General features: G+C 38.1%; 2 protein-coding genes across 2 annotated transcripts in view; one reads left to right on the top strand and one right to left on the bottom strand.

The window, feature by feature from the left end:
• The window catches only part of LOC118846535 (sulfotransferase 1C1-like), a 315,085-nt gene that overhangs the window by 39,740 nt on the left and 250,277 nt on the right, over window positions 1–25,068 (top strand). The window lies entirely within an intron of this gene.
• LOC118846536 (sulfotransferase 1C1) lies at window positions 1,501–24,162 on the bottom strand. The gene is made up of 7 exons (XM_036755200.1): window positions 23,974–24,162; window positions 18,638–18,766; window positions 16,861–16,958; window positions 9,932–10,058; window positions 8,436–8,530; window positions 2,158–2,338; window positions 1,501–1,685 (listed from the first exon to the last, which is right to left on the bottom strand). Exons 1-7 carry the CDS (start codon window positions 24,143–24,145, stop codon window positions 1,573–1,575), a joined length of 915 nt encoding a protein of 304 aa, XP_036611095.1. The 5' UTR covers window positions 24,146–24,162; the 3' UTR covers window positions 1,501–1,572.

Raw genomic sequence — 25,068 nt, 5'->3', positions numbered from 1 at the left:
AAACTGCTTCCTGCTGGCAAGGGGCGTAGAGTTGTCCCTGCCTTGATGGGTTCAGTTCAGGGGCTACACAGTCTGAGCAAAGAAGCCCAGGTCCTGGATCTTCTTCCAGTTACTCATTAATTCAGGCTCTTGGTCTGATTGAAATAAAAAATGATACAAAATGGTATAAAATGTTCCACATTTCCCCCTTTTGGTCAAAGGAAAACTGAAGGTTTTGCCTGAAGACCAATTAAGGTATAGAAAAACCTGTATCTTCCTCAGGGGTGAAGTTCTAAAAAAAATCCTTATCTAGGTGGAGTCAGGTTTTTCCTTTTTCTGTGTTTGGACATCCCCAGGGACGGGCAGAAGTTGTAAACTAATTGTAAACAAGCAGAGGGAGCATAATGGCTAAAAATACTATAAATTCAGGAAAACAGTCTTGGGAACGCCAGGACTCAGAAAGGGAAAAAGCAGGTCCTTGCTCAGGTTCTGGTTCTGGGCCCTGTTGGAAAGCCATCTGCATCTGATGCTGTCCCTCTCAGGCTCTTCGGAACCACAGGGCAAGGTCTCCTATAGGCTCAGATGTCCACCCAGGAGCAGGGGCAGTCCTCAGATGTGACACATATATGATTTGATGATTGAGAGAAAAAAACAGTACAACATAGGTCCCAGCCACACAGGGCTAAGTTCAAACAAATAAAATAAAGATTTTTTCCCATAATTCACAAAACACATATTTGTTGTTCTTGTTTAGTTGTTTTCATTTGTGTCTGATTCTTTCTGGCCTCATTTGGGATTTTCTTGACAAACCTCATTTTATAGATGAGGAAACTGAGGCAAACAGGCTTAAGTGACTTGCCCAGGGTCACATAGCTACCAAGTGTCTGAGGCCAGGTTTGAACTTGGGAAGATGAGTCTTCCTGACTCTAGGCCCAGCACTCTATCTACTGTGCCACCTAGGTCACATACACACACACATTCTCATGCATGTGTGCACACATATATACACACATACACGTGTGTGTATAGACACATACATACAAATACGTGTGTATATACATATAAACACATAAATGAAATATCTATCTGTATATATGTGTATATTTGTAGACAAGGTATTCTAAAAGTCTTGGTGTGGTTTTAAGCTATTGAGGTTTAAAATTGCAATAAGACTATGTACATGTGTATATGTATATAGCTGTGTATATGTGCATAATATACTATAGATATATATGTATACAGACATAAAACATATTTAAACACATGTACATAAATATATAGATATAAGCATATTTATGGCTATCTACATCTACATACCTAGATATAGTTACCTCCTCTTGTTAGATTATAGAAAGTCGCTGAAGCAGGGATTGTTTAGTTTTTGCCTTTGTATCACCAGTGCCTATCAGTGCTTAATATGTAATAGTGCTTAATAAAGCTTATTGATGGATTAATTGATAAAAGACTAGAGTTCTGGTAGAAAGAGCAAGACAGGAAAAGGGCATTTGTGGTTTGATGTACATGTGGCCATGAGGTTTAATGGGGAGAAAAATCCAGGGAAAATTTTTAGGTGAGCTACCATCATTTCCTTCCTTATATCTCTGTGCGAAAAGTCAAAGTGGACCCTGCCATCTTCTTCTTGTAGTCTTCATCAAATTTCTCATTCTGGGCAACAGTAAAATGGTTCTTCCAGTCCCCTGGCATTCCTGAAACAAAGCAAAACCATGTTACTAAGCTATCAAGGTAGAATTTTTTTAAATGGGCATATATTCATAAGTCTTTTAATGAATGGGAGATAGAAATTTTGCTTTTCAAGGAACACATAGGGATGTCACTGACCAGAATATATAAGGTTCAATAATAGTTTAGATTTGTATTGAATTTTACAGTTCATAAAATGTTTTTAACTTATCTCCTCTTATTTCATCTTTACAACAATCTTGTGATATAGTCAGGTTAGGAAAATCACCTACTTTTAATAGTTGAGTAAGTTGAGACGCAAAGACTTATGGTCACATGGGTTACTGGTAGAGTTGGTCTTCTGATCTAATTCTGCTGCTCTTTCTGCAGTGTTATGCTTTCTCTCCACAATATTCAGTGTTAAGGGAATTCTTAGACAAGTTACAACTAGCGTGCACCTGGGGTTTAACTTCTCACGGAAAATGAGCTTAACGGTACCTTTCCTCATGAATGGTGAAATGGAGTGATCCATTATGCTTGAAGGCAGGGTAGTATAGTTTGCCAGTAGGTTTTGCTTCATGATATCAAAAGATGTGTGATAGATGATCTTATTGAGGATTTCCTCTGATAAGTCCTTCTCCAGGAACTTTAAAATCTTCTGGATTTCCCGCTTTGGGTTCTAGGTGAGGAGAAGTCAGTAAAAAATATAAAATAAGCAGGATCTTCTAAGAGGCACAGAGCCCTGCCATTTCTGTAAATATGGCCACCAGGATCATAGACTTAGAGCCAGTAGGGACCTCAGAGGTCATCTAATCCAATCCAAGGTCAGTCAATAAGCTATTAAAAAATGTATTTTGTTTTTATCAGTCAAAATTCCCATCCTTACCTCCCCCTCCCACACTAATTGAGAATGCAAGAACAATAAACATTTGTAGTCAATCAAAGCAAATGTCTGTAATGGCCATATCTAAAGCATTTTGTCTCATTTGACATTATGAATTCTTCACTTCTGTATCAGGAAGTGAGTAGCACATTTCATCATTAATCCTCTGGAATTGTGGTTAGCCATTACTCTAAAAGTTCAGCAGAACAATATTCCATACCGTTTATATACTGTAACTTGATCATACATTCTCCAGTTTATGGGCACTCCCTCAGATTCCTATTCTTTGTCACCTCAAAAGAATCGTAAATATTTTTGTACATCCTTAGAGTCTATTTCGCTTAGGATGAATCCTTCCCTAACTTTAACCTCTCCCCTTTCTCTACTTCTTTGAATGAAATATATTTCTGCACTAAACAGTTTGTGTGTCCTTCCTTCTGACCAGTTTCATTGAGAATGAGGTTCAAGTGTTAGTTACTTCTCTCCATCCTGTCTTCCATGTTTGTATTGATGTCTACTTGAGCACTCTGATTATGTGAGATAATTTTCCCTAACCTTCCTTTCCCTCCCCAGTCCCCAGTGTATTCCTCTCCCTATCTTTCCATTCTTTTCTTAAGATCATCAGGACATAACAGAGCCACTGATAGGCCTTGTCTAATTGGACTCCCTCTGTGAACTCTGATGATGAAAAAGTTCAAAGAGGATGCATGTATCGTTTCCCCATATTTGGATATGAGTAGTTTTACTTTGATTAGTCCTTTAGCATTATTCATTCATTTTTACCTTTTTATGTTTTTCTTCATGTCTGTGTTTGAATTTCAAATGTCTCTATAGCTCTGGTCTTTTCATTAAGAGTACTTGGACATCCTTTGTTTCATTAAAGGTCCATTTTTTCCTCTGTAGTATTACATTCATATTTTTTGGGTAAGTTGTTCTTGCATATAAGCCCGTAACTTTTGATTTATGGAAAATTTTATCCCAAGTTTTCTGCTACTTTATAGAAGTGGCTGCTAAATCATAAGTGTGGCTGACTGTGGCACTTTGGTACTTAGGTTCTTTCTTTGTAGTGTATTGCAGTATTTTTAATTTGACCTGACTCCTTTAGATTTTGGCTATGATGTTTTGGTGTTTCTTTTAGAAAATGATGGATAGATTCTTTTTATTCCTACTTTGCCCTCTGATTCTAAGAGATCTAGGCAGTTTAAAAAATATTGAAATATTATGTCTAGGCTCCTTTTTTTTGGTCGTGATTTTCAGTTAGTCCAATGATTCTTTATTTTTTGTTCATAATATATTCTCAAGGTTAGTGGTTTTTGCTATGAGATATCTTATATTTTCGTCAACTTTTTCACTATTTTGACTTTTTTGTCTGTTTGTTTTGTGAGGCATTTGGGGTTAAGTGACTTGCCTAGGGTCACACAGTTATTAAGTGTCAAGTATCTGAGGCTGGAACTGAACTCAGATTCTCCTGACTCCAGATCCAGTGCTCTATCCAGTCACTGCCTACCTGCCCCTTGACTTTGCTTTAATAGTTTTGTTGCTTCATGGAATCATTGGCTTTCATTTGGTCCATTCTAGTTTTCAGAATCTGTTGCTTAGGCAAAATTTTGTACCTTTTGTGACAAATTATTAATTCTATTTCCAATTCTGTCTTTCATAGCTTTCATTTCTTTTCTAGTTTTTCCTTGAGTGCTCTCACTTCCTTTCTAAAAATATTTTAAAATTCTTAAAATAACCTCTTTCTTCATCTCTCCCAGTCATTCCAGTCAAATTTGTGGCCAAGCTGTGTTTTTTCTCTGAGACTTTGCTTTTGACTGTTTTGAAGTAATTTTCTTCTTCTGCTTTTATCTCTTGGACTACTCTAATATCATAATAGCTCTTTAAGGTGGGATTATTCTTTTTATTTGCTCATTCTTCCAGTTTACTTCTTGACTTTGGGCTTGACGTGAAGGACTGGTCTGGGCTTGTTCTGTTGCTGCATTCTTGAGGTACTAAGTTTAATGTTATTCCAGAATTTCAGGGACAAAGTGGAGACCTGAACTTTAAATACTCCTGAAGTGGTCTAATCCAGGGCAAAGTCTGATTTCTGTTCCCTTGGCCTGAGAGCTATATTTTTTTTGACCTGGGTTTACTTCTGAGAAAGAGCAGACTATTACTGGACTCAGTCCTTTTCAGATATCTGGAAAACTCTATTGTCAGTGTCAGAATTGTAGCATCCCCTTTAGTCTAGAATTCCTGCCTTACTAAATTTTAGGGTGGTCGACATGCTGCAAATAAGACTGGGCTCTATATTTAGTGTCTGGGTCATACCACTACTGCTTTAGGCCTCTGAACTTCTTCTTTTCTTGGTATATAGTCCAGGCTCTCCCTACTTGGGAATGCCACCCCTGAAGGCAAGCCCTCTTCTTAGTCCACCCAGAAACAGTAATGGGTGACAATGTTGCCAGTTTATATCTGTAGCCACCACAGTGTGGTGTCCTGGTAATGGTCTGGGACCTCCTCTTGCCTCCTTCCCAGCCTCTCCCTAGGTGCTAGAGTGCTCCAAGGCCAGTATGCTATTGGCCCCACCCTGTTCCCCTTGCAGATCTCCCTGTCTGTTTCCCTATGCCAAGCTGGACTAGACAAAGGTCTTGCTGAATCTTTCTGGATTTCTCCATCAGGATTTGTTTAGTGCATTTTTACATGTTAGTGGAAGAGTTTTGTGGAGGGGGAAAGGAAAAGAATAAGCATTTCTATAGCACACATTATGTGCCAGGTACTGAGTGCTTTTTTTAAAAAAAATTTTGGAGGGGGAGGACAGGGCAATTGGGGTTAAGTGCCTTGTCCAAGATCACACAGCTAATAAGCATGTCAAGTGTCTGAGGCTGGATTTGAATTCAGATCCTCCTGACTCCAGGGCTAGTGCTCTACTCACTGCACTACCTAGCTGTCCCATGAGTCCTTTTCTTTTAAACAAATGTCTTTACTGCTTCCTACCACTCCCAAGTGCTAGGCTTCTGGCCACATTGATTCTGGATTCCAATAAGAGTTTATTAAATGTTTGCCTTATGCCAAGTATTCCTCTCTCAACTTTGCAGACTTTCTCTTCCATGCCATAAAGGCCTTCACACCCAGGCAGTTCACTTTATGTCTGGATTTCTCACAAGAGAAGTATCCTTTATCTTTGGGGCCCATTCCTCTAATTGGCTGGATCCTCCCAGAGCCTCCATTTTAAGAAAAGTGCTCAGGTCGGCCTTATCTTCCTTTCTTTCCAGGTTCCACTCCTGACTCTCTTACTCTATTGTGCCTTGAGCTTATTAACTTCCTTTGTGTATTGTTTTCCCTCATTAAATTTGAATTCCTTGAGGACAGGGACTGTATGTTCCATAAATATTAGAATCCACCCCAAATGTTCATATGCACTCTTTGTGCCTGACCTGTGGTAGAACATTCTGAGCTTGTATTGGTCTAATCAGCCACAATCTGGCACACTGAGACTTGAATCTACCATAGTGATGTCATTTTAGTCCTCTTCAAGAATGAAGGACAACAACCAACGGCAAATACATGTTTTCTGCCCTCAAGGAAAGTACATTCTAACAGAGGAGAAGGTATGCAAATAAATAGGCACATATCAGATATATACAGACTAGATGGAAAATAATTTCAGACAACTTGGTAGCCACTAGCAGCTGGAGGGATGGAAAAGGTCTATTGCTGGAGGTCAGATTTAAGCTAAGTCTTGAATGAGGCCAAAGAGGCCAGAATATAGAAGTGAGGAGAGAGAGCATTCCAGGCACCGGGAAGCCTTGTAAAGGCATGGAATCGAGAGGTGCAGTGTTATCTGTGGGGAATGTCAAATAATCCAGTGTAGCTAGAGCAAAACGTACATAAAGAAGACTTATGTAAAAAGACTGGACAGATAGGAAGGTGCCAGGGTATGAAGGGTTTTAAATGGTGATTAGAGGACTTAATATTAAATCCTAGAGTGTGTGGGTTGGATAATTGTGAAGACTTCACAGGGTATGTCTAATGGAGAGGTTCTGGGATTTGGCCTTGTAATTTTGGGAAGGCATGCCCTTCCCTCTCTCTCTCAGATGTTAGAAGATAATGAACTTCCTGTGAGCTATTTGTTCTCTGCTCTGGGAAGGGTCTCTCCTTCCCCCATCCCATTTCTCCCCCTAGACTTTCAGACGCCACCCTGGCAGTTGAGTTCTGATAGGGAAAAACCTGGATGAACTGGATCAATCTTGGTCCTCTGTGTAGTTTTCTCACCTAGACTGTAAGCCCACCCCCCCTCCCCCCCAGCCAATGGTGAGAAGGGATAGAGGTGGGTGGGAATCTTCTTCGTTAAGACTATAAATTAAGGAAGGTTCTCTTTTACCTTGCCTCCTCCCTTATGGAGGTGTGCCCAAGTCTTGCAAGGTTTGTATAATAAATTTACTTTGTTTCTCTTAAAGATGTCTCTCCTATTATTTAAAGATTCTGTCCCATACATAGAGGTAATAGGGAGCCACAGAATTTAAAGAGTAGGGGGATGACATGGGTAGAAGGATCACTTGGGTAGCTATCGTCTTCCCAGAAAAGTAAACTTCCAACAATAATTCCCTGTTAGGACTCTGAGCTCCTTTAGAGGAGTTCTGACTGTGAATCACTCTAGCCCCACATAATTCCAGGCACACAATAGGCTCTTAATAAATACATGTTGAATGAATGAATGATGTAGCGTCACTGTGACTTTGGACAACTTCCACTACTCTGTTTAGGCGTACTACTTGGTATCATCAGCACCGATGAAATTAAATCCCTGGGATTTATGGCTGGGATCAAACCCATTCGAGAATGTGTAGACAAAGAAGCCTGTATCATCTGATTCATTTCAATTAAATATATTTAGTGTTTATTGTGCTAGGCTCTGGGGAATCAAAGTGAGAAAAACCAAACCAAAACCAAACCAGTGCCTGCCTTCAAAGAGCTTCATGGGCGCAATATCCACCTGACCAACTTCTTCCCTACCACTGTACCCTTAGGATTTCTGGCCCTTTCCAATGGCTCTGGAGATGAACTGTTTTTTACATGTTGTGTTCCCTACTCTTCCACCCCAACTAGAAAGAAACTACTTGAGAGCAAGGATTTCTTGTTTTTGTTTGTTTGTACCCTCAGTGCTTAGTGCAGTGTGCCTAGCACGTAGTAAGTGCTTACTTATTTTTTTAATTCATTCATTCATAATCTGAAAAGAAGTGAGTGACACAGAGCATAGGACAAGGTGACTGTAAAAACTTAAGGATAAACTGGTAACTGAGTGTTAGACCAAGGGAAATTTAACAATGGAAAACATTTGGTTAACTCACAATTAAGGAGGAAAAGGAATTAATAAGAAGAGAATGAGGCAAAAATAATGAGAGGAAAAAATTCACCTCATAGGCATTTGGTAAGAAATCTTCATAATACCATTCAGAGTCCTAACAGGGAATTATTGTTGGAAGTTTACTTTTCTGGGAAGACAATGTCATAAAAACCATTGCAGAAACTTGGAAATAATGAATTTTCCTTTAAGAAGGGAAATAATAGCTGTGGAAGTGTTGGAAGGGCTCTCACTGGAAGAAGGATTACATTTATTCTGCTTGCCCCTAGAGGGCAGAATAAGACCCATGGGAAGAAATTGAAAAGAGGCAGATAGAGTCTTAATAAAGTCTAACAAACAACTGCAACTATTGAAATGTAAAATGGACCAACTAAGGAAGCTGTGAGTGGTCCCGCATTAGTGGTTTTTAAGAAAAGGTTGGATGAATACCTGTCAGGGACATTGTAATGGTATCCTTGGACTCTCTGACTCTGAGGACCCTTTTCACTGTGATTCTGTAATTCTGCAACAAGGCTGGTTCGGTCCGTGAACATTGACTCTGTTACCCACCTCTTTCATGTCTTCATAGAACAGATAAAGAATGGGGTGCTTTTCTTTTGCATCCCACCATCCTTTCACATGATCATACCAGGAACCCCAAAGCACTGGAAGCGAATGGAAGGAAACAGAACAGTTAGCATCATTTGTGCCAATTGTGGAATGATGACTCATATTCTATAGCCTGACAAAGTATATACTCAATCACTGTTGTCGACCTTACTGACTACTTAGAAAAAGGCTAGATGAGAATTTTTGGTCAATTCAATTAGTAAACAGTATCACAAGGATCATAGATTTTTCTTTGTACCAGAAATAACAATACATATGTAAGTGAATGTGTATATATATATTCATACAATTTGTTGTTGTTGAGTCATTTCAGTCATGTCTGACTCTTTGTGACTCCATTTGGGGTTTTCTTGGCAAAGATACTGGAGTGGTTGCCCGTTAACTCCTACAGCTCATTTTACAGATGAGGAAACTGAGGCAAACAGGTTCACACTGCTAGTAAGTGTCTGAGGCCAGATTTGAAGTCAGGAAGACTCATCTTTCTGACTCCAGGCCTGTTGCCCTAGCCACTGTAACACATAACTGCCCACTAGCAGTATATAGTTATTAAAAGAATCCAGATACTTCCCTTCATCTCCAACATCTTCAGTTTTTTATGCTTGGTCTTTTTTTGTCAATGATTGGTTGAGTTTGAAAAATTGTGTGGACATATCAAAAGAAGGCTGAATTGAAGGTCACAACCCGTGAAAATTCCTCTATTAAAAATATTCCATTCTCTGCATCATAGTGGCAATGGTGGGAGCAATGTTAATTCATCAGTAATTGCCTATATAGGGAACTCTCTACTTGTCAGACCACTCTCTTGACAGTCCTTCATGCTCATTCTTACCTTTGTGCCCTTGACCATATTATTTATGCTTAGAGTAATATAGGCAGGGTGATATGATGGAAAGACGGATGAGTTGCAATCTGTACTATAGGAAGAACTTTTCAAATCAGCGAGATTATAAATCCATTGGAGTGCTTATTCATAGAGGATGAGCACAAGCTCTTTACGTTATAGCAGGCTAATGTCTTCCTACTCATTTGATTCTTCCAACAACTGAGAAATAGGAATAAGAGGTATGATTCTATAAAATGAAGAAACTGAGGTTCAGAGACATTAAATGATTTGCCAAGGCCATATGGTAGCAACTAATTCTAGTAGAAGTACTAAGACTACTATAACTATGAAAATGCTAGCTTAACATATTCTAAACAAAGTTCTACATACAATAGGTTCTCGATAATTATTCTTGACCAGAAAATTATTTTGGAAAAGAAGTTATAAATAATTTTGATTCCACTTTGAATAGTTTGTAGAATCAGATTTTTGAGGAAGTCTGATTATAGTGCTGAAAACAGTAGGCAAATAGGAGTAGAAAACTTCGTCCTTTGATTAATACTAATGTCAGGTGATTGATGAATCATGTGCTCACAGATCTAGTTCCACTTACCTCTCCCATTCATGAATTCCTCAATGTATTCTTCCAAGGTACCAGGGTCAGGTACCATTTTATTCATTCTTGAGAAATGGTAATAAGATATCAGGCAATCTTTTGCATTTCTTGCCACATAGATTATCTGCAGTGGATGCAGATGTAGATGAAGTCAATGAAAGACAGTGAAAATGAAAATGTTTATTGTTAGCAAATATTTTAAAAACTATTTGTTTTTCAATTCAATTTTATTTCTGCTCTGAATTCTCTGCCCTCTCCATTGAGAATGCAAGAAAAAAAACTACCTCATTACAAATATGTAAAGTTAAGCAAAATAAATTCTTGCATTAGTCAAATCCAAAATGATGCCTCACTGTTCACTCTAAGTCCATCACTTCTCTATCTGGAGGCAGGTAGCATGTTAAATTATAAGTCTGCCAGAATTATGCTTGGTTATTTTGTTGATCAGAGTTAAGTCTTTAAAAGTTATCTTGCTTTATATAAGTTCTCTTGGGATCTGCTCCCTTCACTGTGCATCAATTCATACAAGTCTTCCCAGATTTCTCTGACACCACTCCCTTCATCATTCTTACAACACAATAGTATTCCATCACATTCATATACCTGTTTCCCCATATTCATGTTCTAGAATTTGTCATTTTCTCTTTTTTGGTCAACTTTGCCAATTTCATAGGTGCAGGATTTGGTTTTTGCTTCTCCAAATATTAGTGATTTGGAATATTTTTTTGGGTAAGGTTATTGATGACTCTTAATTCTTCCTTTGAAAAATTGCCTATATATACCCTTTGACTATTAATTGGCAAATGGCTCTTATTCTTTTAAATTTGCCTCAATTTTTTATATGTAGCATATAAAAAGGCCTTAATCAGAGAAGCTTTCTACAAAGATTTCCTCCCAATTTCCTGCTTCTTTTCTAATTTTGGCTGCATTAGTTTTGTTCATACAAAAATTTTTAGTGTGTCCATTTTAAATTGTCCACTTTATCTCCTGTGAAGATAGACCTTTTATGGTTGTGAATTCTTCTACTAACCATAGATCTGACAGGCATCTATGATCCTTTAATTTGTATATAATACCAACATTCATTTTAAAATCATATACCCATTTGGAGCTTTTATCCTGGTGTATGGTTTGAGATGTTGGTTTATACCTAGTTTCTGATATACTTGTTTTCCAGTTTTCCTAATAAAATTTGTCAAATAGTGAATTCTTGCCCCAGTATCTGGGATCTTTTTTTATCAAACACTAGTCTTCTGTGTTCATTTGTGCATGTATATCTACATATATATTTGTGTGTGCATATAATCTATTCCACTGACCAGGCTTGCTATTTCTTATTCAGTGCCAAGTTATTTTAATGATTACAGATTTGTATTCTAGTTTGAGTTGAGTCATGGTACTGCCACACCTTTTCTTTCCCATTTTTTCATTAACTTTCTTGATATTCTTGACCTTTGTACTCCCTCCACATAAATTTTTTTCATTATTTTTAGTTATATAAAGTATTCATTTATTGCTTTTATTGGCATGACACTGAATGAGAAAATTAATTTAATTTATATTGTCATTTTGTTATGTTCACTTACCATGAGCAATTATTTTTCCAGTTATTTAGATCTTTCTTTATTTGTATAAGCATTTTGTAATTGTGTTTATGTACTTTCTAAGTGTCTTGACAGTTAAGACTCCCACATATTTTACACTATCTGTATTTATTTCAACTGGAATTTCTCCTTCCATTTCTTCCTGTTGAGTTTTGTTGGTAATGTACAGAAATGCTAATGATTTGCATGGGTTTATTTTATATCCAGCAACTCTAATGAAGTTAATTGTTTCAATTAGTTTTTTCACTGTCTCTAGGATTCACTAAGCAAACTGTCATATTATTTGCAATTGTAATAATTTTGTTTTCTCCTTGACTGTGCTTACTACTTCAGTCTGTCTGTCTCCCTCCCTCTCTCTGTCTCTCCCTCTGTCCCTTTCTCTCTGTCTGTATCTTTCTCTCTCTGTCTTTGTCTCTCCTTCTTTCTCTTTCTGTCTCTCCATCTCTGTCTCTGTGATAGCTTCAATTTCTAGCTCTATATTGAATAGCAATGGTGGTAATGGACGTCTCCACTTTGCCATTGACCATACTAGAAAGGCTTCAAGGTTATCCCCATTACGGGTAATTCTGGCTCTTGCTTTTAGATAGACACCATTTATCAAATTAAGGATGTTTTCAGCTTATTTCCATGCTTTCTAGGGAATGGATATTCTATCTTGTCAAAACCTTTTTCTGTATGTATTGATATAATACAATTTTATTATTCTTGTTATTAACATGGTCAATTATGTTTATATTTTTCCTAATACTAAACTAGACTTATATTCCTGGTATAAGTATATATAATCTGGCTATAATGTGTAATCTTTGCTGTACACATTGCTTATTGTACACCTGTTAGTTATGTGTTCATATGTTGCTGATATGTTACTATAGTCTCCTCAATATCAAGTTTAAACTTTTTCATAAATATTCATTAAAGAAATTGGCATATATATTTTTTTGTTTTGACTCTCCCTAATTTAGATATAAAGACCACATTTTTGTCATAAAAGGAATGTGGGATTTTTTTCATATTTTCTCAAATAATTTGTATGGTATTAAAATTAGTTGTTCTTTAAATATTGATAGAATTTGCTTCTAAATCCACCTGATTCTGGCATTTTCTTCTATTTTTTCTGCCTTTTGACTTTGCTTTAATACTTCTTAAAGTCTCACAAATTCATTAGCTTTTCTTTGGCTCATTCTAACATTCAGGAAGTTATTTTTGGTAGTAAGGTTTTGGTAAAGTTTGGTAAAGTTTGTACCTGTCTCTTGTTCCAACCTGTCAATTCTCTTTGCGTATCTTCCATAGTTTTCATTTCTTTTCCCATTTTTCCTCTTCTACTATCATTTGCTTTTTTTTTAAAAAAAAAACCTTCTTTTAGCACTTAAACAGAACAACAATTCTGGCTTTATATTTTCTAGGAATTCTGGCTGAACTTCTATCTGTGCTGTATTTTTTTTTGAGGCTTTGCTTGACTACCTCAATTTATTCTCTTTTTCTGGGCTTTTTTTTCTCAGATTCTCTGTAGACATAATTATGTTTATGGTGGGATTCCTTATTCATTTGATTATTCTACCAGCCCACTTCTTGACTTTGGACTTTTTATTAGAGCTGGGCTCTGTGGACTTCTGGGGATGGGGGAAGAATGTCTGTGCTGAGCTTCTGTCCTTATGGGTCTGTCCACCACTTTCATATGGTATTAAGTGTTATGTTATTCCAGCATCTCAGGGACAGTTCAGTTTAGGGATGTACAAGCTTTCAGTGTTCCTATACCTTTCTGTTAGTCTTTCTAAGGTGACATGGGCTGAAAAAAATAGTTCAGTGTGGTCTTTTCCCTGGATTTTCTGATAAGAATTAGATTTGGTATGTTTTCTAGATTTTTTTTGAGTAGGAATAGTGGGGTAGCTAGGCTGTACTTCTTCCTTATACTCCATTTTTTTATTCCACATCCCTTACTTAAGATTGTTTAAAGACTTGGGGCACATGAGAGCTGGAAGTCTGTCAGATACAGATGTAGACTATAATAGAAGGGAAACCTTTCCATTTTATCCATATGAGAATCTTTAGTATTAGGCAGAGGAGGAACAAAATATTTAGAATTTAGTGATTTGACAATTTCTCCATCATGAATTCCAACACTGTTGGTGAGTCTTCACTACCACTGCCCCTACAATTATAGGGTTAAAAAGATTCTTTAGAACCTTAGTTGAATGATGAGTCCACTTGAGATATCTGTTTCACAATTTCCAAGTCATCTGTGGAGTGGATTGGTGCTTGGTGAGGGGTAAGGGTTGGGCTGGAGGAGGGAGGGAGGAGGGTGCTATCCTCATACTCTTCCCTAGCTGCTTCTGAGTCTAATTTGATCACCTGCTTTGACTCAGTGAAATCACAAAGAAGAGATGAAGGAACTCCTCACACTTTAATGAAAATCATCTTCACTTTTCCTAACAGAGGCTACTGTTCTGTGTCTCACTACTCCACCAATCTCTGATCCTTAGAAGCAGTATTTAACATCAGAAAGAGGACTAGATTTGGAATTGGGAAACTAGATTTCTAATCTTAACTTACACCCCAATTTTGGCATCTTCCTCCTCCTGCTTCTTTATTCTCTGCCTTCTTTGGTCCAAATATTCCCATTGCTCCATCATGATTATATATTTTACTGTGTGAATCTGTTTGTCTTCTTTCATACAATGTGGATTAGTGACAATCACATTCAGTTCCATCTCAGAGTGGCCACCCGTGTCACCTTGGCAAGCCACTTCACTTTTCTCTCAGCCAGAACGGGTTCCTGGGATTAGACTAGATGACCTCTTAAAGCTACAGTATATGAGGAGAAAGTTGTAATCCTGATAACCACAAACACATGTATGTTTCTATATACTTATATCATACTTCTAGGTAGCAAACTAATACTAATAGGTGACATTTATATAATGCTTTACATACTTTAGCTCATTTCATAACAATCCTATGAGTTAAGTACTAGGAATATTATAGGTATTCTTATCCCAAATTTACTCATGAGGAAGCTGAAACTCAGAGAAATTTAGTGCCTTTCTCATAGTCATACAGCTAACTAATGTTAGTATTTGCATCCAGGTCTCTTGTGATTCCGTGTCCAGTACTCTTTCAACTTCCTCTTTAGGAGGTAACAATTGATAAATAGAGGATAAAAACAGGCAGTTCTCAAAGGAATAAATCCAGGCTATTAATAGCCATATAAAATGTTTCAAATCATTAATATTGAGGCAAATGGCAATTGAAGCAACTTTTAGGTTTCTTCTTACACCAATCAGATTGGTGAGGTTAACAAAAAATGACAATTATCAGAAGGGCTGTGGAAAAGGGGGCATGTTGAAGAAGCTGCAAATTACTACAACTGTTCTGAAAAAAAATTGAAACTATTCCCCCAAAGTTACTAACAATGCATACCTTTTTACTCTGGAATACCAGTACTAGGCTTATGCCCCAAAGATATCAAGGAAAGAGAAAAACAAAAATACTGATAACGGTTCTTTTTTAGGGACAAGAACTGGAAATTAAAGGTATGTTCATCAATTGGGGAATGGCTGAAGCAAGCAACATAAATGAATGCAATGGGATAATAATATTCCCTAAGAAATGATGAAATGAATAGATTCAGAGAATAACTATGTTTCCAGAGGACAAATGATGAAGAATGCTACCTATGTCCTGACAGGGAGGTGATAACCTAATAATGCAGAGTGAGACACACATTTCTGAACATAACTAATATGAAAATTGCTTTGCTTGACTATACATATTTGTAACAAAGGTTTTATTATTTTTTTCTTACTCAGGGATGAAGGCATGAGGAAGAGAAAATATATGCTTGGTATTTGAAAAAAATTAAAATTTAATTAAATGAAAAATAAAAACCTCTTCATATCTTAATTTTGAATCAGTTATTACATTTGCTCACCAAGGACTGATCACAAGTCAAGACAGAATGACTGAACAGTGATTTTATCAGTTTAGAATTCTCAGGTGAAGAGACTCTTTCTGTTTCTGCAGTTTAGCACCTGTAAGGGCAAGCAAAGTGGGACTTTTTGTTGTCTTTTGTTTTGGAGTGCTTCTCAGCACTAAGGCAATGGAATGCCTTTGATTGAGTCTTGCCTTTGTTTGTAGAAAGGCCCACACCCTTTTGCTAATTAGGTCAAGAGAGGTGTGAAACCCTCAAGAAGTCTGAAGCCCTTGAGAGGTGTGAAACTCTCAAGGGGTGTAAAGTGCTCTGACCCTGAAGAAATATACATACATACATACATATATATGTGTGTGTGTGTGTGTGTGTGTGTATATATATATATATATACACATACATACATACATATATATATATATACACATATATATGTATGTATATATTCTAAGGTTAGCATTTTGTTTAGGGGCTCACTCATTGGAAGAGGGTTGGTATGCAGACTCTGGGTAGCCATTAAGGAGCCCCCCCTGGCTTTGAAAACCCAGATGTTTATGCTTCTCTCTTTCGTAACTATGCATGTATAGCTTTGGTCAGACAGCTTGAAGGCTGTCTGTTGATTTGTGTTATTTAGTGTGTTTATATTTTCCTTGTTTGTAATTTCTGTTTGTATTTGCTCTGAAGTTCAGGATGCTGACTTTTTCTCCTGAACTAAGTGAATGATATGTGTATGTTTGAGTAAAGTAAGATTGTAAACCCCTTAACATCACTTTCCTTAGAAAAGCAGATCAAAGAACTTGTGCTAGCAGCCTCCTGTGTGCTGGTGTTTTTGGTCTTATACCCCCACAGCAACTACTAGTAGCATTTTGTTACAGCACCTTCTTGTCACCTAAGAGTCTTAGAGAGCTGCCTGGTGTACTGAGAGGTTAACTTACTTGTCCAGGGTCCCACAGCTTGTATGTGTCAGAGGCAGGACTTTAAATCTGGTCTTACTACTACTTAAGCCTGACTCCCTAATGATTTCACCATGACACCTCTCCATACATGAGCAGATATTTCTAAATTTTGTTGCATTTGTTGCAAGGTCTTCCTTCTTCCTCCACACTCATCCTTTGAATTGTTTTCTATATACAAAGTTAAAGAAAATGTTAAGAATAAAACAATGTGGGAACCTGACCCAAAGACAGTCAATGAGAGAAGACTCTTGACTGGAAAACTCCACTCTCAGTACACAGAATGATGAAAATTGGATGCAAACTCTTGGCATGGTAAAGATATAGCTGACTACCATGCATAGCCACTATAGGCTTCTTTTTAAAAAAGACTTGGTTGCTATTCTTTAGAATGTAAGTTAATACTGAACAAGGCAGATTTGAATTACTGGCTGATCTTACCTTTGAGTTTTGTTCCCAGAAGGATGGTGGTAACATTTGGACAGGTAGATGTGTTTTCAGTGTCCTTGGAGAAGGCATTTTAATAGCTAGATCCAGACCTGCAAAATAGTGTAGTGTCATTCAGATGTCATTCAGATTCCCTCTGCTATATAGTTTTGTGTAACTGTTTCACAGGTATTCCAAAGATGTTTTTAATGTATATAAAGTGATCATTTTTTACTCTTTTGTCCTTCTTCCTGAATATCAATGATAGTAATAGCTAGCATTAATGTAGCGCATTAAGATTTGCAAAGCACTTTACATATATTAACTCCTGTGATCTGAAGATGATTTACCATCAATGGCAGCAGCAGCACTAGTGGTACAGTTGACATAAACCAGCAGATAGTTCTCTGCTCCTTCATGTAAGTGCACCATCATCAGATATAAGGTACTTTGGGGAACCAGGGAAATATATGAGATCTGTGTCTTTACATGTCATTTGAGAAATGCTTGACTATCCATTGGACTAATCCAGCCCTAGAATGGGGAACAGAAAGAAGGTAACAGAAGAGAAGAGGCCTGTACTTTTAGAGGAAGGCGGGTATATTGTTGGATTTCAGTAGCTCTGACCTATGATCGATGGGTACATTGCTTATCCCATGGATATCCTAGTAATTCAGTGGTTTTGAAACTGACCAGAAATATATGTGACTGCAGACTTTATTAATTTAATGATATAATTAAATTTAGCCTCTATTATAATTGCTAGTAGATCCAAATCTGCCAGCATGATGTCAGAGAGGAGTAAGTTATACCATCCATGGTAGTAGGGGGTGGCTGATTAGGATCTTTAAGCTAGTTCAAGTGTGCTTGCTTCGCAATAAGGGAAAATTTTTTTTTAACTAAAAATCTCAGTTTGGGCTATTTATGGCCAATAGACAGCATGCTGGATGGTAAGATTTTAATCTTTATTCCTAAGATACTTTCAATTTTCTAAACCTATACTGCCATATGTGTGTATGCATGTATACGCACATGTAAATATGCATATGTGTTTATATATGTAAACATACATGTACATAATACACATATGCATACACACAAAGATACATGTTTCTCTACGTGATTTATTTAAGTGTAAGTTGTGGGGCCTAAACAGTATGGTGTGCAGTAGGATGACATCACTGTTTTCTGAATCATTAGTATTGTGTCTTAATCCCACGTGGTTTTTGTATTATCAATGACATGGCAATAGTAAATGCATTCCCATTTTAAAGAGGGTGCTTCAGGACTACCACAACCAGTGCATAAACTTTGAGTTACTTTCTTAGAGTAAAAATCTGTGATGATCAATATAGTACAGGATAGAGAGGAACTGGGACAGAACAGACCCAACCTGTTTCATTTATAGATCACGAATGTCAGGCATACACCTTCTCCTCCCTCATTTACTGCCTCCTTTTTGTATTGAAGGAAATGAGGTAAAAGAAAGGAAAAATGTAAGAGAGTTGGATGGAAGTACATCAAAATTTAACAATAATACGTATCTCTGAACATAAATGGGACAAACTCACCAATATAATTGAAAAGCGTATCTAAGTACAATAGAAAAGAATCCATTAATGGCCTTTTTAAGAGTTCTGTGGTAAAGAAGAGTGTTATACTGATCCATAGGCACATATTTTTAAGACAGGAGGCTGAATTGTGATTTTGGAAAGAGCTATTTTTCAGAAGAGGCTAATGGCTTCAGGGCCCTAATTCTGAGGCCAATCCAATTTTACTTGAGCAGACTTACCAGAGTGGAGAGGTGGAGGTAGAGTCCACTCAATAAAAGGATGCCTATAAAAGGTGTTAGCTCGTTGGCACTTCTTTACATCCCCATCATTTTGGATCATATCCACAATCTCTTGTATCCAGGTTGTACCTGGAAGAATTTGGAATATGCTTTAATCTACCTGTTTAAATTATGCTATAACCCTGTGTAATCCATTTATTCATTCATCAAATGAAAGCACTTGCTGTCTCCAAGGCATTATATGAGAAATACAGTATGAAATAATATTATGAATAATAAAACCCATATATTGTGAAATAAAAGATTCATTCAATTCATTCAATAAGCATCTAATAAGAACTCATTATGTATGGAACATGGTGCTAGGCTCTGGGAGAGATGTAGTGTACAGTCTACTGGAAGGATAAGAAAAAAAAAACCCACAAAGATAAATAATACACAATAGTCCTGAATAGAAAACTGCAAAACAAACTATCTTATAAGGGGATGGTCATTACCGTGGTGGGGGAGGGGGCAGGTATATTCAGAGAATGCTTTATAACACCATTGGACTTTAAAGAAAGGGTAAGAATTCAATAGTAAATTGAATGGGAAATAGGAATGGGAAATAGTTTTTTTTAAAGCCACAGAGGCAGGAAGATATCTGACACATCTAAGGAAAAGGCTGTTTTGTTTGAGGAGAGGGAGACATGAGTAGGGCATTTATGGTCCTCAAGGAGGGATATCTATCTTCATAAAAATAACTGGTAAAAGAGTCCTATAAAATGAGGGATGGAGGGCGGAGCCAAGATGGCGGCTGGTAAGCACGGACTAGAGTGAGCTCCGTACCCGAGTCCCTCCAAAAACCTATAAAAATGGCTCTGAACCAATTCTAGAACGGCAGAACCCACAGAACAGCAGAGGGAAGCAGGGCTCCAGCCCAGGACAGCCCGGATAGTCTCTGGGTGAGCTCTATTCCACACGGAGCTGGGAGCTGGGAGCTGGGAGCTGGGAACGGAGTGGAGCAAAGCCCAGCCTGAGCGGCGTGGACGATCCAGTCCAGAAGCCGGGCGGAGGGGGCCCTAGCGCCCTGAATACGTGAGCAGTTACCAGACCCCTCGACCCACAAACACCAAAGACTGCGGAGAAGGTTAGTGGGAAAAGCTGCGGGAGTGGAAGGAGTTCGCGGTTCGGCTTCCAGCCCCGGGGGCAGCGGAGGTGGGGCAGCTACAGCTGTTGTTACTTCCGGCTCCAGGCCCACCTGGTGGGGGGAATTAAGTGGCGGATCACAGCAGGGGTGCACAGCCTGCCGAAGATCTGAGCCCAGTCTGGACTGGGGGTCCTTGGGGAAGGAGGAGTGAGGCTCTGACAGAGCTGGCACCTCCCCCCCAAACGTAGAACATAGAACTCTGTAATCTACAAGCAGTCATATCCCACTGAAAAGCTCAAGGGTCAAGTTAGTTGGTTGGGAATATGGCCAGGACGCGAAAACGCGCCCAGATTCAGTCTCAGACTTTGGATTCTTTCTTTGGTGACAAAGAAGACCAAAACATACAGCCTAAAGAAGACAGCAAAGTCATAGAGCCTACAACCAAAGCCTCCAAGAAAAACATGAACTGGCCCCAGACCATAGAAGAACTCAAAAAGGAGTTGGAAAAGCAAGTTAGAGAAGTAGAGGAAAAATTGGGAAGAGAAATAAGAAGGATGCGAGAAAACCATGAAAAACAAGTCAATGACTTGCTAAAGGAGACCCAAAAAAATACTGAAAAATACACTGAAGAAAACAACACCTTACAAAATAGACTAACTCAAATGGCAAAAGAGCTCCAAAAAGCCAATGAGGAGAAGAATTCCTTGAAAGGCAGAATTAGCCAAATGGAAAAGGAGGTCCAAAAGACCACTGAAGAAAATACTACTTTAAAAATTAGATTGGAGCAAGTGGAAGCTAGTGACTTTATGAGAAATCAGGATATTATAAAACAGAACCAGAGGAATGAAAAAATGGAAGACAATGTGAAATATCTCCTTGGAAAAACCACTGACCTGGAAAATAGATCCAGGAGAGATAATTTAAAAATTATTGGACTACCTGAAAGCCATGATCAAAAAAAGAGCCTAGATACCATCTTTCAGGAAATTATCAAGGAGAACTGCCCTGATATTCTAGAGCCACAGGGCAAAATAGAAATTGAAAGAATCCATCGATCGCCTCCGCAAATAGATCCCAAAAAGAAATCTCCTAGGAATATTGTTGCCAAATTCCAGAGCTCCCAGATCAAGGAGAAAATACTGCAAGCAGCCAGAAAGAAACAATTTGAATATTGTGGAAACCCAATCAGAATAACCCAAGATCTGGCAGCTTCTACATTAAGAGATCGAAGGGCTTGGAATGCGATATTCCAGAGGTCAATGGAGCTAGGATTAAAACCTAGAATCACCTACCCAGCAAAACTAAGTATCATGTTCCAAGGCAAAATATGGATTTTCAATAAAATGGAGGACTTTCAAGCTTTCTCAGTGAAAAGACCAGAACTGAATAGAAAATTTGACTTTCAAACACAAGAATCAAAAGAAGCATGAAAAGGTAATCAAGAAACGGAAATTGCAAGGGACTTACTAAAGTTGAACTGTTTTGTTTACATTCCTACATGGAAAGATGATGAGTATGATTCATGAGACCTCAGTATTAGGGTAGTTGAAGGGAATATGCATATATATATATGTTTATGTATATATATAAGTGAATGTGTATGTATGCATGTATCTATGTGTATATGTATGTATGTGTATGTATGTGTATATATATATATATATGTAAAAGAGAGAGAGCAGACACAGGGTGAGTTGAGGATGAAGGGAAGATAGCTAAAAGAAATAAAATGAAATTAAGGGATGAGAGAGTAACTTACTGAGAGAGGGAGATAGGGAGAGATAGAATGGGGTGGATTATCTCCCATAAAGGTGGCAAGAGGAAGCAGTTCTAGGAGAGGAGGGGAGTGGGCAGGTGAGGGGGGAATGAGTGAACCTTGCTCTCATCAGATTTGGCCTGAGGGGGAATACCATACATACTCAGTTGGGTATCTTACCCCACAGGAAAGAAGAGGGAGGAAGATAAAAAAAAAAATAAAAGGCAGGGGGATGATGGAGTGGAGGGCAGATGGGGGTGGAGGTAATCAAAACAAACACTTTGGAAAGGGGACAGGGTCAAGGAAGAAAATTCAATAAAGCGGGATGGGTTGGGAAGGAGCAAAATGTAGTTAGCCTTTCACAACATGAATATTGTATAAGGGTTATACACAATAATACATGTGTGGCCTAGGTTGAATTGCTCAACTTCTTAGGGAGGGTGGGTGGGAAGGGAAGAGGGAAGGGAATTTGGAACTCAAAGTTTTAAAATCAGATGTTCAAAAACAAAAAAACTTTTTGTATGCAACTAAAAAATAAGATACACAGGCAATGGGGCGTAGAAATTTATCTTGCCCTACAAGAAAGGAAGGGAAAAGGGGATGAGAGGGGAGGGGGGTGATAGAGGGGAGGGCTGACTGGGGAACAGGGCAACCAGAATATACGCCATCTTGGAGTGGGGGGGAGGGCAGAAATGGGGAGAAAATTTGTAATCCAAACTGTTGTGAAAATCAATGCTGAAAACCAAATATGGTAAATAAATAAATTGCATTAAAAAAAAAATGAGGGATGGAAAACAACATGGTGGAGAGCACCGCTCTTGGAGGCATGTGAGTCCTGATCTGTTCTAAGGGCATGTTTTGGTTTGTAGATGGAAAAATTCTGTTTTCGTTTTGTAAATCTGGGAGCTGAGATGGGGAAAAGGAATTATATCCTTCATACAGGAAATTCATTGCCCAGTCATTGGGCCAAAGAGGAATGATATGCATTTTGTTGCAAGAAGACAAAAGATACTTCCAACTTATTTTGTCATCTTCCTTGTTTACATTTTGCTATCTTCATTGGGAGGTTTTCCTTTGCAGCTACCTGTCATGTCAAGTAGCAGCCCATGGGATCCTTAATGGTAACACAACATTTATAATATATGTTCTGCATAGTGCCTTACATGTCTTAACAGGAGCTGTGACATTTTAGATATAGAACTGGCCCCATTGAAGTCTCACCTCTGACACTGACTGACTTTATCACAATCTAAGAGGACAGAGGGTGAGTGGATGCTGGTCCATTGTAAGCAGTCTTTTTCTTTTAGTGATGGTAATGAAAACAGGATCATCTTCTGACCTATATCTAACCTCTTTTTTCCACCCATTTAATCCAGGCCCTTCTTAACTCCCACCTAGGTTATTACAAAGGCCACCTCATTGGTCTCCCTGCCTAAAAGCCCTCTCTAATACAATCCATCTTCCACACTGCTACCAAAGTAATTTTGTGTTAGCACTAAGCTGACCATATGATTTCCCTACTCAGCCAGCTTCAGTGACTTCTTATTACCTCTTGGATAAAATAAAAACTCCTTTTTTTGGCCTTTAATCCTCACACAATTTGAACCCAATCTATTTTTCCAGTCATTGCACAGTACATCTTCACTGGTGCTGTGTGAGCCAACCAAACTGGCATTCTTTCAGTTCTGACATTCCATCATGCTACACATGCCCTGCTAAAATCCACCTCATAGAGGATCTCTCTGCCTATAAGATGCAGTTCAAGTGCCATGTACATGACAGCTTTTCTTATCCCCCAACTATTAGTGCTGTCCCTCTCAAATGAGAAAGGGCAGATAACATAGTGCAGATGCAACAGCATCCAGCCAGCCACAGAAAGACAACCCTTTCTAATCCCTCCCAAACCTTACTCTTTAGGAGTAGGGTTATGTAAACTAGACTGATGGGGTCACCTTTGCTTTATTCCATTTCATTCTGGAAAATGTAGCACAATTATTTTGTACAATGGATTCATGTTAATTCCAAAGCCTAATTTATGGAAAATTGCAAATAGGGCCCTTCTGCGTTTTGCTTTCTCATCTCAACCTCCACTCTCCTTCTTCTAAGGAACACAATATGTTACCCTCTGGTTACTAAGATCTTCCCACATGTGCTTCAACTATTATCCTAAGTCTCATCCTCTACTGTTTCTTACTCCAAAATTATCTCTCCCTTTCTCTTCTTTCCTTCTAATAAATATCCCATTCCCTTAATTAAGAAGAGCTAACTGGGTGTTAGAATGAAAACACAGAGTTCTTGGGTTTAATGGGAGTGAGCAAAGCTAGTAGAGCAGTATTTGACATTTTGCTTAGGGCCAGCTCCACAATAAACATGAAATCAATTAGAAGCCTGTTTCCTTCTGACTTGATAAAGCTAGATTCATCCATATTACTTTGATTTCCACATACCTACCTGCTTTTGCATATGTTGCAATGAGCAGATCATCAGGCTTGGCTTGGAAGTTCCAAATTTTGTCCCAATTATCACTTATCATTTTGGTCATGAGTATTCCATTGATTTCTTTGGTTTCTGGTTTTTGGAACTCTTCATTCAGTTGGAGACCTTTCATCTTCTCAATGGACATTGTGTGATGAGACTCGCCAATTGCTTAAAGAAAATGTGCACCTTAGTCATTTTCCATAGCCAATCCAACAATCACTTTCTTACTGTTTCTTGAGAACACACAAGGAGTTTTTAGGGAATCTTCAACGGTTTTTAAAAATGCAAACCTGAGAGAAGCTAGGCTTGTCATACCTAGAAGCTGTTTCTATAATATTTTTGGTAGTTCTTGGTTGGTTGAGGGGTTTTCTAGTCAGGAGACCATGGTTTTGTCCAGCAAGCTAGAGTTGGGGCTGACCTTAACTGGAGGTGAAGCACATGGTGCCTATGCCTTCAAAAATATACTGTTTACTGATAGTTGAAATTTCCTGAAGAGGAAATATTTTTTCCTCTTGAAATTAGAGATAAACCTCAAAAAGAAAAGAAACACAGTGTCTCATATCTGTGTATGTATATTTAGGTATGTATATGTGTATGTATACACACACACACATACTCATATGCTTTGAAGCAGCTATGTGATCTTACACAAGTCTCTCTGGGTGTCATTTTCTTTAGACAAATGAAGAAAATTATAAAAATTGAGAATGGAAGCTATGGTAGAAAAAAAATCTAGTCTATTTTCCTCATTTTATAGAAGATGTGAAACATAAGGCCCATAAAGGTTCAAGTGAATTGGCTAAGGGCCTACAAGTATCAGAGGCAGAGTTTGAACCCTATTCCTTCCTATTTCAGTAATTCATGCAGATTAAAATTGATGTGTTAAAAATATAAGAATTGATTCAGAAGACAAATTTTATCCTTGGTGCCCCTTTCTCCACTTTTATCGCCAGCTCTCCCTTTTTCAACCCCATCCTTACTTGCACTCAGTAATTTCATGCTCTCTCCCCAACCAGTCTTCCCTCCCCAACCAGAACTCCATGTCTTAAATTGTTCTCTTTTCTCTCT

Source organism: Trichosurus vulpecula, chromosome 4 (genome assembly GCF_011100635.1).
Source record: "Trichosurus vulpecula isolate mTriVul1 chromosome 4, mTriVul1.pri, whole genome shotgun sequence".
Taxonomy (NCBI): Eukaryota; Metazoa; Chordata; class Mammalia; order Diprotodontia; family Phalangeridae; genus Trichosurus; species Trichosurus vulpecula.
The sequence above is the reverse complement of the archived record's forward strand: the minus strand, read 5'-3'. Positions and strand labels throughout refer to the sequence as shown.

Excerpts from the sequence above, each read along its gene's own strand:
- LOC118846536 (XM_036755200.1), bottom strand. The coding sequence starts at position 24,145 with ATGTCCATTGAGAAGATGAAAGGTCTCCAACTGAATGAAGAGTTCCAA. Across the intron at positions 10,059-16,860 it reads TCTGGGAACAAAACTCAAAG|ATAATCTATGTGGCAAGAAA; the intron begins GTAAGATCAGCC and ends CATCCACTGCAG. Across the intron at positions 2,339-8,435 it reads TCTATGAAGACATGAAAGAG|AACCCAAAGCGGGAAATCCA; the intron begins GTGGGTAACAGA and ends CTCCTCACCTAG.